The sequence below is a fragment of the Leuciscus leuciscus genome (genome assembly GCF_965113295.1).
Source record: "Leuciscus leuciscus genome assembly, chromosome: 8".
In the NCBI taxonomy this organism is placed as follows: Eukaryota; Metazoa; Chordata; class Actinopteri; order Cypriniformes; family Leuciscidae; genus Leuciscus; species Leuciscus leuciscus.
Genome location: NC_138732.1, coordinates 7,741,735 through 7,756,737, shown reverse-complemented (window position 1 = coordinate 7,756,737; position 15,003 = coordinate 7,741,735). Strand labels below are relative to the sequence as shown.

General features: G+C 42.6%; 2 protein-coding genes across 5 annotated transcripts in view; both read left to right on the top strand.

The window, feature by feature from the left end:
- Positions 1-15,003, top strand: part of LOC309504059 (N-acetyllactosaminide beta-1,3-N-acetylglucosaminyltransferase 2-like) — a gene marked incomplete at its 3' end in the record, with an annotated part of 84,091 nt that overhangs the window by 46,073 nt on the left and 23,015 nt on the right. The window lies entirely within an intron of this gene.
- The window catches only part of nrg2b (neuregulin 2b), an 88,480-nt gene that overhangs the window by 66,064 nt on the left and 7,413 nt on the right, over positions 1-15,003 (top strand). For 3 of the 4 annotated variants that reach the window (XM_082176989.1, XM_082176988.1, XM_082176991.1), the window contains 2 exons: positions 4,141-4,164; positions 9,337-9,439. In XM_082176989.1, the coding sequence (XP_082033115.1) occupies positions 4,141-4,164; positions 9,337-9,439 (127 nt within the window). The remainder of the gene's footprint in view (positions 1-4,140; positions 4,165-9,336; positions 9,440-15,003) is intronic. The other variant, XM_082176990.1, reaches the window with a different exon arrangement.

Sequence of the window (15,003 nt, the reverse complement as noted above, 5' to 3'; positions counted from 1 at the left end):
TGCGAGATATAAAGTCGCAATTGCGAGAAAAAAATTCAGAATTCTGACTTTATAAGGTGCAATTGCGACTTTATATCATGCAATTCTGACTTTATATCTCCATATTGCGTGTTATAAAGTCAGAATTGCGAGATATAAAGTCGCAATTACGTCTTATAAAGTCGCAATTGCGACAAAAAAAATCAGAATTCTGACTTTATAAGGTGCAATTGCGACTTTATATCATGCAATTCTGACTTTATATCTCCATATTGCGTGTTATAAAGTCAGAATTGCGAGATATAAAGTCGCAATTACGTCTTATAAAGTCGCAATTGCGACAAAAAAAATCAGAATTCTGACTTTATAAGGTGCAATTGCGACTTTATATCATGCAATTCTGACTTTATATCTCCATATTGCGTGTTATAAAGTCAGAATTGCGTGAAATAAAGTCGCAATTACGTCTTATAAAGTCGCAATTGCGAGAAAAAAAGTCAGAATTCTGACTTTATATCTCGCAATTCTGACTTTATAACACGCAATATGGAGATATAAAGTCGCAATTGCATGTTATAAAGTCAGAATTGTGAGATATAAACTATTCTGAGGTAAAAAAAAAAAAAAGTCTGTCTTTTTTCCCCCTTAGAATTGGACTTTATATCTCGCAATTCTGACTTTATAACACGCAATTGCGACTTTATTTCACGCAATTCTGACTTTATATGTAAACTCGCAATTGTGAGATAAAAAGTCGCAATTATCTTTTAAAATGTTTTATTCTGTGGCGGAAACAAGCTTCCATAAGACCATGTAAAATCATTAAACCTTGGAAATTTCACATGATACACACAAGAATAACAGAAAGGGTCTGTTTACACCCACAGGAATTACGTTGGTAACGTAACCAGTTAACCCACCTAGAACAGTAGTTCCTTGGGTTTACAGCTCCAGTTGACCTTAGTCAAGATAGATGTTTTATTGAATATAATGTGGATGGAAACAAGGCTGTCATTAGCTGTGTTTCCATCTCCCTATTTTTATGCGCATGCTGGATGGAAATGCCAACAGTGGATGTGATTGGATAACTGGACTAACTTGCGGACCAATCGCATTGCACAGCGTCTCAAATGTTGGGTTGGTCATTCTGAAAAGTCTGAGCCAAAGTCTGTCATCAGAATGATTGGGTTTAATCTCCTCAGAAGTGTCTCACATGCAATGACATCCGAATGCAAGAGAACATGACAGTGTTTATTGCGGCTTCCTCGATTGCAGCAACTTCCATTTTTATTACAGATATTTTGTGCAGGAAGTGATTCTCTTGAACACATGGGATGGAAACACTGCATTATTTGCAATGTTTTATGCGATATCCCAATTTGTGCACAATTTAAATTCTCATCTTTGGATTAAAACATAGCTAATATACAGTCCAGTCCATTCAACAGATTGCATTTTATGTCAAATTTTTGGTATGATATTTAAGCCTATTTTTATTGTTTTGTCTGCAGAACAGTCAAGACAAAGATTCACAGCAGCCGTAAAATCCACTGAACACATTACATTGGACATCATATTTGTGTTATCTATAACATACATTTTTGAATGGAAGAATTTGTTTTTTATTATAAATTTTTTTTATTGAAAGAAATATGTCATCACATCAAATCGTCTATAAGTGCATTACTGCAAACATGACTTTTGCCCTTTTCTGTAAACTGTACACTCGTAAAAATAAAGGTTCTTTATTGCCATCGATCATAGGCGGAGCTGAACCAACCCTTTAAAAACACATAGATGTCCATGAAATAGTTTCAAGTTACATGTCGCAACAACCTACACATCCCAGCATAAACGCTCTCTATAAATTATTTGTTATTAAAAGTGGCTACATTCACAAACCACTGTTAATTTTAACAGAAAAGCATGCTGTATGTGTGATTTGGCATGGCAGACAATATTAATAATAAATAACCATTGCCTTACCATACAGCAGAATCCTACGTTTGGACCAGGATTTCCCAAATCAGTCATGCTTCTGAAATAAATGAGGGTGCTCTAGCCTTAATGTACACCTATTTTGACGTATCATATTTTAGTCTCATCCATTGCTATGGTTATTTCAAGAGAGAATCCCGCATTTAGCCTATAGGCTATGCGGATGTCACTCCCGAAACTTTGCAGCGTGTGCAATGATGGTCAAGCATGAAAAACAAAAGTTTTATTCTAATTCTGAATTTAGGCTATATTATATCACCTAGAAAGCGCGCAAATGGCGCTCTCTTTATAATCACTAAAAGCTGTCACTCATCTTCATCGCAATCTCACAAAGTTCCGTTATAATCAATGAAGCTGACTGCACAATGAAGCTCTTATTTACATAATGTCTACACTTTGTTATAATCAGATGAATTGCGAGCTTGCAGAACTCTGGACAAAAACTCCAGCTTTTGAGCGGTGAGTGTATTCTAACTTAAACACCTCTGATTGGCCATTGCGTTCAAGATATCAACAGATATGTGACCCTGGACCACAAAACCAGTCACATAGGTACATTTTTTGACAGCTGACATATGACAGCTGAATAAATAAGCTTTCCATTGATGTATGGTTTGTTAGGATAGGACAATATTTGGTTGAGATACAACCATTTAGAAATCTGGAATCTGAGGGTGTAAACAAATCGAAACATTGAGAAAATCGCCTTTAAAGTTGTCCATTTATGTTCACGATTGTGTTGCATTCACTCACAAAAATAAATGTTTTATATATTTATGGTAGGAAATTTACAAAATATCTTTGTGGGACATGATCTGTACTTAATATCCTAATGATTTTTGGCATTCAAGAAAAATCGATAATTTTGACCCATACAATGTATTGTTGGCTATTGCCACAGATATACCCGTGCGACTTGTGACTGGTTTTGTGATCCAGGGTCACTGATGTCTGTGATTGGCTTTATTGCTTAACGCTGCAAAAACACGTTGTAAATAGAAATCTTTGACAAAAACAGATATGCACTGCAGAATTTAGCAAATCTGTTTCACAAATATGCTATCATTACGGAGAAAACTGATCCTAGACCAGCAGTTATGGGCAGCTTTTCCCTCTAAAAGCGCTCAGGAGAAGCAGCAGGCAGTGGTTTGAGAGAGAACATTCCTCGAGTCCGTGGCCAGGGGAAGGCTAAGCCCACCTATGCCATCGATGGTTCCATGAAGAACCTTTAACATCCATGGAACCTTTGCGTTCCACAAAACGTTCTTTATAATGGACAAAAGTTCCATTATTTTTCTTCACACTAAGAAAACAAAAAATGGTTATTTTAAGAACTGTCTTCTATGGCATCACTGCAAAAACCCCTTTTGAAACTTTCATTCTCAAGAAATGATTTCCACAGATGCTGTTGGTAAATCTTAACTTGTTTAGAACCTGGAACATTAATATAAAGTTGGTTGTTAAGTAATATTGATGCTTCTGAGCCTGAGGCATGATGCATGACCTCTAACCTTTGACCTCTAGAACCGCTGCTTTCCAAACAGTGGTATTGCCAGTCTCATGCATGCCGTAGGTGTGTCTATACATCTGCACATCTGCAGTGGAAGTTGAAAAACATACATGAAAATGTAATATTGTGACTAAACTAAAGCCATCTGTTTGTCATTTTGCATATAAATCATTAGAAACGACATTGTGTCTGCATTCATCTGTACTTCTCCGTGAGTCTCTTTGTGTTGTACATTGTGCTTTTCTGTTTAATGGTTTTGTTTGTTTCTTTGTTTTTGTTTTCTTAACCTTAAACCAGAAATGAGGTCTAGTAAATATGGCAGTAAGTGTGGCTGTCTATGTGTCTGCACGCATTTGTACGCTTGCTTACATGTGATGAACAAGAAAAGCGTATTGTTGTTTGTTTACTGGTGTTTTTGTTCATTTTGTTTCCATTTTATGGGGAATATGGAGTTGGCCAGTGTGTGTCTGCATTGTCTGTCTGTTACTGGAACGTAATATCACTCACCTCAGTGTCTCAAAAACAAACCAACCAAACAACACCACTGATCGCATTCTAGTGAACCGCCTCTATCTGAACAAGTGGACATTTTTACCTGAAACCTGTTTTCTTGTTTTTTCTTTTTTTACATTGTCAACTTTCTGCATTGGCAGAGCATCTTGGGATTGAAATCATGGGTATGAAGCTATTATTTGTTTGATTCTTTAGATTAGGTTCATGACATAGTTTAAGCATATTCACATAAGAACTCGTCTCGTTCTATTTTCTCTGTCCTATATTTGAACAAGTAAATGCATTCCCAGCTTCTGATTTACTCTTTTCAGTTCTGACAAAACAACACTCATTTTAGGAATATAAGAACGAAACATCTCAGGCAGATAGATCAGGTATTTATAGTATAAAACACATATTTCAGTTGTTAACATGCCAAGTTGTGGTGTGCCTTGGCAACCTTGATTATTATTATTATTTTTATAAGAAATGTAGCAATTCATTGATCAGTCGTGCCTTTTATTAAAGCACCATAAGCCACTCAAGGCCAGGCATTACAGTGATTTCACCACAGCCTTCCGTGGCTTATTGCTGTAATAAACTCTCAAATCTAAACACATTATAAACTTGTTAGAGAAATAAGATGTCTAATAATTTGTAACTCTCCACTCATTTCATAACCAGTGTTTTTGACTTGTTTCCCAGTAAAAAAATATCCAAACATAAAGATAAGATTTTTTTTTCTTATTTAAACGTAAATATATATATTTAATATTCATATTTAATATTCATATTCAGTTTTTTTTTTGTTTTTTTTTACATTTCCACTGGGGTAAGAAAAATCAACTTAAAATAATAAAAATAATAAAGATTTTTTTATGTTTTTGAAAGAAGTCTCTGATGCTCACCAAGGCTGCATTTATTTGATAAAAAATACAGTAAAATGTTGTGAAATATTGTTACAATTTAAAATATAATATAAAATAATAATTGTTTTCTATTTTAATGTTTTAAAATTTAATTTATTACTATGGCAAATCTGATTTTCCTTCAGAAATCATTCTAATATGCAGATTTGGTGCTTAATTATGAAACATTGCTGATAAATGTTTTATGGAAACCATTATACATTTTTTTTTTTTTTCTAGATTCTTTGATAAATAGAAAGTTCAGCATCTATTTGAAATGGAAATCTTTTGACAAGCATACAGAACATGTATCCTTGATTTTTCTTTTTTAAGCATGCATGTTCTGTATTGCATGAAACCGTATGAATATCTTTACTGTCAAGTTTGATCAATATAATGCATTTAAAAAAATGACTGACCCCAGACATTTAAAAGGTAGTCTATCACGGTTTCCACAAAAATATTAAGCAGCAAAAATGTGTTTCAACATTGAAAAATTATTATTATTATTGTTTTTTACAAATTCTTGATTTCTGAAGGATCATGTGACACTGAAGACGGGAGTAATGGGGTTTTGCATCACAGGAATTATACTTTTTAAAATTGTAATAATATTTCACAGTATTGCTGTTTCTGATTGTATTTTACACCATTTGACTGGTAGTGTGTATCTTAATAAATTTTGCTTCTCAAGTTTATTCATTAAAGGTCCCATGACATGAAATTTTCACTTTCTGAGGTTTTTTAACATTAATATGAGTTCCCCTAGCCTGTATATGGTCCCCAAGTTTCTAAAAATTTCAATCGGTGTAAATCGAGCTTTTGCTATCTTTCTCTGCCTTTGAGAAAATGGAGGCTCATATGCGCTGATCTTGAATCTCCTCCTTATGACGTCATAAGGAGGAAATGTTACCTCCCCTGTCTCTGCTTTGCCCGCCCAGAGAATATTTTCCGCCCATGAGAAAATGCGCTAGGAAGTAGGAACGCGCGCGCGCGATTTTAGTTTGTCCACGAGAGATATCATGGCTTTTGAGCGAGCGAAGCATAACAATTGCTCAATAATTGGATGTACAAATGAACACAGAAGGGTCAATACAGAGCTGTGCTTGCTGAACGTCTGAAACTAAAGTCTAGATCACTCTCTTTGGCTCAGCTACACACCTCGGACAAGTAAGTCAACTAATGATATATAAGTATGTTGCTTTACTGTTTATGGTTACCTAGATTTTACACGTAGAATGTGGCTGTAACATTAGCTATGCAGCTATGCAGTTTATGTGTGTGAATACACACACTGTAACGCGAGTGTTGTACACTTCTTTGTTATTTGGATAACCGTTTTCCTGTTGGTTATATGGCTCGCGCGATATCCGCATTTCAAGATCGCAGAGCTTGATGTAATTGTAATAAGATAAATACAGACGTTACAGATCTCTCATGAAAAGGCAACAGTAGGTTCGCGTTAGCTACATAATAATAACTGTAAACCATCCAAATAAAGTACCGTATCCAGACATAATATTTTAAACTAACCATTCGGAAACGTCCTGCTGGAGCCGCTGAGTTGCAACTTCTTCATCCGTTGCTTCTCCATCTGGATCAGATTCTGGGTCAAACTGAAATGCTTGAAAGACTGTGTCTTCGTGCCATTGCTATATCCAACGTAAACATGCATGCCACGTTACCGTTGCGCAAGATGGCCAAGGCCACACCCACCCTCCACCTTGCGCCGCCTTTCTCCTCCTTATTAGTATTTAAAGCTACAGACACCGAAACGGCCTGTCTGAAGGAAGCTCATTCTGGGACTGGCTTGTAGTGGCTATAATTCTGCACTGAGGCTGAATTTTTGGAAAGAGATTTCAGATACAGTACTAGGGACCACTAATGACTATATTAAAGCCTACAAAAAGTAGCATGTCATGGGACCTTTAAGCTTTTTTTTCCCTGGAAAACATCTCAAATATACTGATTAAGAACCTGATAAAAAAATTTTAAAAAACGTAGAGTTTCCATTTTCATTTGCATACAACATACGTATCAGGGAGCCGAGTGAGGGGTAAAATGAGTGTTGCCCATCTCTTCTCTGTCTCCTTGTCTGCACCACTATAGAGTACATTAGCCATTGGTCTGGGTACATCTCGCTCTCCGTTCTCTCTCTCTCTCTCTCTCTTTCTCTCTCTCTTCGTGTACTCTGATCTCTGTTTCCTGTAACAAGCATGCAATGCGATATCAGTGTCTGACTCAACCGCCCCCCCCCCTCCCCCCCTGCGTTTCTCTTTTATTACACACTCATCCCTCTACTGTTTGGCCCTCAATTCTCTTCTCTCCTTCCTCCCGTCCGTTTTTTCGTTCCCTCCCTTCATGTTCTGTATGCTTCCTCTGTTGCTGCCCACGTTCAGCACCCCAGAGGATGTTTCGAATATTCTTATTTATTTTTTTAAATCAGACCCACAAATATGTGCTCAAGGCATCGTATATAGACGGTCTTCATAAAACCTGTTCATTTTATCCAAACAATTCTTTGGTTTGCTCTTAAAGTTAAAAATAGTTTTTCACTCTCCAATCAGTTTTAAAGTCAACATGAAATGGCTGACTTTTGGTTGAAATGTGATATTATTTATTTGTAATGTGGTATGTCGGAGTAAAACAATAAATTAAATGTGTATTATAAAGAGGCAGAGGAAATTATAATGAAATCTCTGTTATTATAACATTATTGTTTAAAAAATAATAATGTGCACTGATGAATCATTCACAATACGATCAGGAATCTGCATTAAGAAAAGTAAATGGGTCAGTCCTGTTTGAATTTAACCGGTTTTATGAACAACCCTCTCTGAAGAGCTCTTAGAGAAAAGCAGTTTGTGTGTTTTAACTGTATTTTACAGGCATGCTTTATGCGAGACTTAAAAGCTCAGACGTCATAGGATTATATATAGAATAATGCATGTCATGCGCTTTCAGAGGGGCAGAGATTTCATTTTATAAACACTTCTAGCCAAAAACTCGAGTTTCCAGTGTTGCACAGGATGGTTTCAGTCCTGAAGGTAGCCAAAAGTTCTCCCACTGTTTCAGCATAATGTGCTTTATGTGAAACCCTGGCAGACAGAGAAAGCACCACAGCTGTGACTTCCCATGCTGCCGTGCACCTGATATCAGCCATCGGAAATGTTTTTACAATGACATCTTATGCACCTCAGTACCCCTAAAACATACAGGTTTTAGATTTAAAAGGATTGTTCACCCAAAAAAAGACATTATTTACAGACCCTCGTCACTCCGTGTGACTTTCTTTCTTCCATGAAACACAAACGGAGATGTTTAGCAGAATGTCCAAGCTGCTTTGTTCCACACAATGGAAGTGATTAGAGACTGGGGCTGAAAAGCTCCAAAAAATTACCCTGAAAGCATCATAAAAGTAGCTCATATGTTTTGTGCACTGTTTTCCAAGTATCCTGAAGCCGTACGAAAGCTTCGGATGTTGTCATTCACTGAAAATCTTGCTCGACAGACCAAGTCCCCATTCACTTTTATTATATGGAACTTATGCTGCCTTCATGTGCTATCAGAAATTTCCCACTTCTGAAGTTGTGATTGCGAGCTTGTCACATTCAAGTGTTTTGTTGCCGGGAAGAACAGGAATCATGGAGGTTTATTCTTGCCTATTTATTTGGAAAGTTCTTATTAAAGCCAAACTGATATTTAGCTATTCATTGACAACAATATAAACATTCACTGCACTATCTAGATAGTCAGCTTGCTGACAGTTCTGTAATTCTGTAATTTTTGCTGTGAATAACATATTTTCAATTGATTATTAAAATATTTAAATATGCACTACTTTAATGAGATGTTGTGGAAAAACAAAAACAAATAAAGAATAGCAGTCAACGCAGCAATCGTTCTCCCCTCCGCCATGTTTAAAGTTTATGGCCTGCCCAACTAGGACATTAGGGTATCAAAATTATCCCAGAGCTTCCGTGTGGTAAATGTGACTCGAGAGGGCGTTCATGTCCAATTTTTAAGGAAACTCATATTTATGATAATTCCGATAGCACATAAAGGCAGCATTATAGCTTGGACTTTGCTCTTTTAAACATCTCTTTCTTTGTTGCACAGAAGAAAGAAAATAATTCAGGTTTGCAACGACATGAGGGTGAATAAATAATGACAGAATTTAAATTTTTGGGTGACTATCCCTTTAAGTAAATGAGACTGCTTTGTAAGTGACAAATAGGACTGTTTACCACTGTAAAATGCAATGTAGAAAGTGTTTTAGGCTGAATGGGTTAGTTTGACATGGTTCAAAGGCTGCCACTGATGCAGCGGTTGTGTGTTTTGTATGTATGTGTGTCTTTGTGTTCAATGGCCATTGTGTACATGTGTGTTTGTCTCTGTGTCTACGTCTGTGCATATGCGTGTGCTTGTCCATGGCTCTCGTTCATTCAGAGGCTGAGGAGCTGTACCAAAAACGCGTGCTGACGATAACGGGCATCTGCGTGGCACTGCTGGTGGTTGGCATCGTGTGTGTGGTGGCATACTGCAAAACCAAGTAAGCCCCAGGAACTTTACTGATCGCCAGAAAAGAGCTGTGCACATTCACACATTAAATTAAAAAGCATACCATTGGGTGAAAGAAGCAAAAATCACGTTATGAGTCGTGTAGATTGGGGTATAGTATTGAAAGAAATTAATACTTTTATTCACCAAGGATGCATTCAATTGGTCAAAAGTGACATTAAATACATTTGTAATGTTGCAAATGTTTTCTATTACAAGTAAATGCCTTTCTTTTGCACTTTCTATTCATCAAAGAATCCTGAAAAAATGTGTCATGTTTCCACAACTGTTCTCTTACGAGAGGTACTCTCGTACTGCGTAAATCTTACGCTAGGGGAAAATCTCTTTTCCGCGAGATACTGAAGCCAAAAAATTATCCTTAATTTTGAAATAATGTAAAACGCGTTGCGGCAGCATGCAGACACAGGCGAGACGGCTTGTGCGCCTATTGGCTGCCCTGCGGCAACTGCAGCAGCCTATCGATAAGGCCCACTCGTGACGTCAGCTCCAATGGGGGCGCTTCGTGCCCAATACGTCACGTCCCGCCAGAATGGGCGTGGTCTAGGGCTATAAACATAGCTTCGAGAGGCTAGCTCACTGATTTTTCATCTCTTCAGCGAAGCTCTCGCATCGCTGGACCCGGAGAGAAGCCGCGCCGTCTGAAAAAGCCTTTCAGCGGGACGAGTCGACACTCTGAAGCCGCTGGCCGCGCCGCCTTCAGTCGCCTTCCTGCTGCGCTATCCGGCGTTATATCCTTTCTCTGCTACTGTGTTTTGTGTATGTGTGTGTGCTCGCCGCCGCGACACACACTCTCATTGCACTAAAAGAGCCGGGCGTCTTTTTCAAGACGCCCCTTTCCTGAGGATCACGCAGCTCTCGCGCTCGCGCTCGCTGACGGCGACCGCCCTCACTGCGAGCCAGTTACTGCCTGGTGACTCTGAGGACTCACCTGGCATCCTTCTCCGAGACTGCTCCTCCGCCCCCCCCAACCCGCAAAGCTCGCCGGTGCGCCCGCTTGCCTTGCCTGCTTGGGGGATGATACCTGCTCTCCCTCTGTTCGAGCCGCGCAAACCGCGCCGTTCACAGGGGATGTCAGGAGCGGACGGTCACGGGGCTAGCTTTCTCTCTCCCTCTGTTCGAGCCGCGCAAACTGCGCCGTTCACAAGGGAGGCTGGAAGCGGACGATCGGGGTTAGTTTTTCTTTACGTTACAAGAAAGCTACCCTGCCCTTGCGCCCCATTCACGCGTCACTCACCGGCGAAAAGACAACTCAGTTCCCTGATTAGGCGACTGGAAATATCAATATTGCAGCAAACGAGCCTGTTGTAACACGCACGCTTGCAAGCAAACGCCGAAGAAAACATGTTGACGCTCTTTTATATGCTCATGCATCTATACACCTTTGTGTTCCCCCCCTGTGGCTCAGTGGCGGAATCTTAGGTTTTTCACACGAGGGACCGGGGTTCGAATCCCGGTCTAACGGCAGATATATTATGCCGCCAATGCTTCGCTCTGTCAGTTCCCTGAAAGGCGACTGCAGATGTGCATTTTGCAGCCAACGAGCGCGCTGTACAACCCGCTCGCCTGCACCCAAACACCGTTTCTATGGTTCCCGTGCGTCACTGGCGAAAGGAGAAAAGGGTGTTTTTTAGCCCCGCTGCGGCCGGGCCGACCACTCCTGACACATTTCTCATTCCCCTCTTAAGTTCAGGTGACTGGAAATGTCAATATTGCAGTGAGCGAGCCTGTTGTTTTGCACGCACGCCTGCAAACGCCAGCATGTTGACGCTCTTTGATAATACTCGCGCTACTGAATATCTATGTGTCTTCCTCTGTGGTCCAGTGGTAGATCGTCAGATTTTCACGCGAGAGACCCGCGATCGAATCCCGGGTCTACCGGCAAAACACACTTTTTGCCGTCAATTCTCGCTCTGGCAGTTCCCTGAAAAGGCGACTGCAGATGTGTATTTTGCAGCCAACGAGCGCGTGGTACAACCCGTTCGCCTGCACCCAAACTCTGTTTCTATGGTTTCCGCCTCTGAAGTTCAGACGACTGGAAATGTCAATATTGCAGTGAACAAGCCTGCTGTAATACACGCACGCCTGCAAACAAACGCCAGCATGTTGACGCTTTCTGTTTCTATGGCAACTTCTCGCTCGTTCAGTTCCAGTAAATGCGACTGTTCCAGTGTATTCTGCAGTAAACAAGTCGGCGAAATAGCCCGCTTGCCTGCACACAAACGCCGCTTTTACGGCTACCCAGATAAATCCCATAAGAGTGTATTTTCTGGTGTCCCGGCCACGGCCGATGGTGTTACGAATGTAGACGAAATTCCTACACAGAAACACAGCCCGTCACACAGGGCTCGCGCACATGAAATCGACCCAGGTCGATTGCGCATTAAACGTGGTAAATGTGCCCACTGCCCAGTGCCCACAAACACTACGTTCCGCATATCTCAAGGTTTCTGTAAAAACAAAACCAACGTGCATTCGCTCTGCTCAGGCGAACAATGCTCTCAGTGTTGTAAATGTGCCCGCTATCCCGCGCCCACATTCACACATAGACATGACAGGTCCTACGGGACTCGCCCAGCCCTCCCCTCTCGGTTGACCACCGCAAAGGAGTCGAGCGCGGGCAATCTGCCCGCCGTTATCAGCGCGCCCCCTACCTCGAAGCGCGACGCTTATGTTACAGCACACCGAAGCCCCTCTGTCGCTGAGCGACCAGAGCGCGCTCCGCATTCAGCCCCTAGCCATTCGTGCAGATGCATGGGCAAGGCTACCCGGGGGTTTTGAAGTGGGTGCTAGACATTATAGAAAGAGGCTATTCGCTACAGTTTCGCCGACGCCCTCGCCGCTATGTGACGCGCGTCGAAGCTACGGTAAAAACAGAAGTAGCACCACCTACTTCGAGCCGAAATTTTGAAACTGTTGAGCAAAGGGGCCATAGAGCCTTTATCTCAAGCTCAGAGTGAAGGAGGGCTATACAGCAGATACTTCCTGGTACTGAAAAAAGACGGGGGTCTCAGACCCATACTAGATCTAAGGCAACTGAACAGAGTGCTTGCGAAGCAACAGTTCGGAATGCTCACGACCAGAAAAACCCTCACGCACATTCGCCGAGGAGATTGGTTTGTGTCAATAGATCTGAAAGACGCATATTTTCAAATACAAATAGCGTCACGTCACAGGCGACGTTTGAGATTCGCCTTCGAGGGCCAGGCATATCAGTGCTCAGTCCTACCGTTCGGCTTGTCTCTAGCCGCTCGCACCCCTCAGACTACAGGGCATGCGAGTATTGAACTACTTGGACGATTGGCTGATTCTAGCTCAATCTCACTCGGTGCTCATAGAGCACAGGACCATTTTGCTCGATCACCTCGAGAATCTGGGTCAATTGGGCGAAGAGTTCTCTGTCTCCCAGACAGATAATATCTTTTCTGGGCACAGAACTGGACTCGCTGTCTATGATAGCGCGACTGTCACCAGAGCGCGTACTAGACATTCAGCGCGCAGCGAGCTCTTTCTGCTGCGGCGCATCTGTCCCGCTCAAGAAATTTCAGAGGATGCTAGGTCTCATGGCCTCAGCATCATCAGTACTTCAGTTGGGCTTGCTTCGCATGCGCCCGCTACAGTTCTGGCTGAAAGCGCGAGTACCGCGCCGAGCGTGGGCTTCCGGTCTGCTTCGTCTCAAGGTCAATCAGAAATGCATCGCAGCTCTGAAACCTGGGAAAGCAAACGACTTGTACCAATCAGGTGTTAGCCTGGGGCTTCCTCGAGTGTGAAGGTAGTGTCTACGGACGCCTCCACCTTGGGATGGGGAGCACTGCTCAAGGGCAGACCGTTCTTCGGCCAATGGTCAGAACGGGAGAAGCTTCTACACATAAACTGCCTCGAAATGTTGGCAGTAGACAACACACTGACGCGTTTTTGTCCCTAAATACGAGGACACCACGTCCTGGTCCGCTCGGACAACATGTCAGTGGTGTCCTACATAAATCGCCAGGGCGGCCTCAGGTCCCGAAACCTGCACAGGCTGACAGAACGCCTCCTGGTGTGGGCTCAGCGCAACCTGCTCTCGCCGAGAGCAGCGCATGTGCCAGGGCTCCTGAACGTAGGACCGGACAGACTGTCCAGAAACAATGTTCCGACAGGCGAATGGCCTCTACACCCACAGACAGTCCAGCTGCTGTGGAAGAAATTCGGCAGAGCGGAAGTAGACCTGTTCGCGTCTCAAGAAAACGCTCACTGTCTGGAATTTTTCTCCAAGAGCAGGGACGCGCTGGCTCACGTATGGCCCCGCGTCCCGCTCTATGCCTTTCCTCCCGTCTTTCTCCTGTCTCAGGTGATAGAACGGATCAGAGAAGGATGCTCAGTGCTACTCGTAGCGCCGTTCTGGAAAAACCAACCCTGGTTCCCAGTTCTGATGCAGCTAGCAAGCACTGCCCCATGGCCAGTGCCAGTGAGGAGGGACCTCCTCTCTCAGGCCAAGGGCTCGTTTTGGCATCCGCGCCCAGAGCTGTGGTCCCTTCATGTTTGGGCCATCAACGGGTACCCGCTGACCTCCCCAAGCGGAGTGTTAAACACGATCACGCAGGCTAGAGCTCCGTCTATGCGACGTCTCTATTCCTCGAAATGGTCAGTGTTCTCCAGCTGATGCACAGCTTGTGGCGTGTCGCCCCTAGACTGTGGGGTGACGGAGGTTCTCTCCTTCCTACAAGAGCTGTTGGACAAGGGCAGGACCCCTTCCACGCTCAAAGTGTATGTGGCGGCCATAGCAGCGTTCTCAAAAACAACGCTGGGTCAGTCAGTAGGAAGGAACGATTTAGTCATCGTCTTCCTTAGAGGAGCTAAGAGACTGAATCCTCCCAGGCCTCCCTCAGTCCCTGTATGGAACCTTTCTACAGTGCTGGAAGCCATGAAAGGTGACCCATTCGAGCCTTTACAGACGATTGATCTTAAACACCTGTCTTTCAAGACAGTGTTTCTTCTGGCTCTCGCTTCAGTGAAGCGCACAGGGGACTTACACGCGCTCTCAGTAAGCGCGACGTGTATGGAGTTTGGGCCTAATGACTCAAGAGTTATACTCAAACCTAAGCACGGTTATGTTCCAAAATCCCTCAACACACCGTTTAGGGCGCAGGTCATTCCCTGTCAGCCTTACCGGTCTCTGACGAGGAAGGAGACGCAAGCTTCCTTGCCCAGTCAGAGCATTAAGAGCTTATGTGTCTCGCACGTCTGTTTTCAGACAGACAGAGCAGCTCTTTGTTTTCACTCTACGGACGTTCTAAGGGACTTGCCGTGTCGAAACAGAGCCTATCCAGTTGATGCTATAGCGCTGGCTTATACCTCTAAGGGCTTACAGTGCCCATTTGGAGTCAGAGCACACTCCACGAGAGGCGTGGCCTCGTCGTGGGCTTGGTCTAGTGGGATTGCCTTGCAAGATATCTGTATGGCGGCAGGCTGGGCCTCCCCGTCTACATTTATAAGGTTTTATAACCTAGAGGTTCCCGCCTTGCAGGCTAAGCTGCTTTCGGTCTAAAATCGGTACTG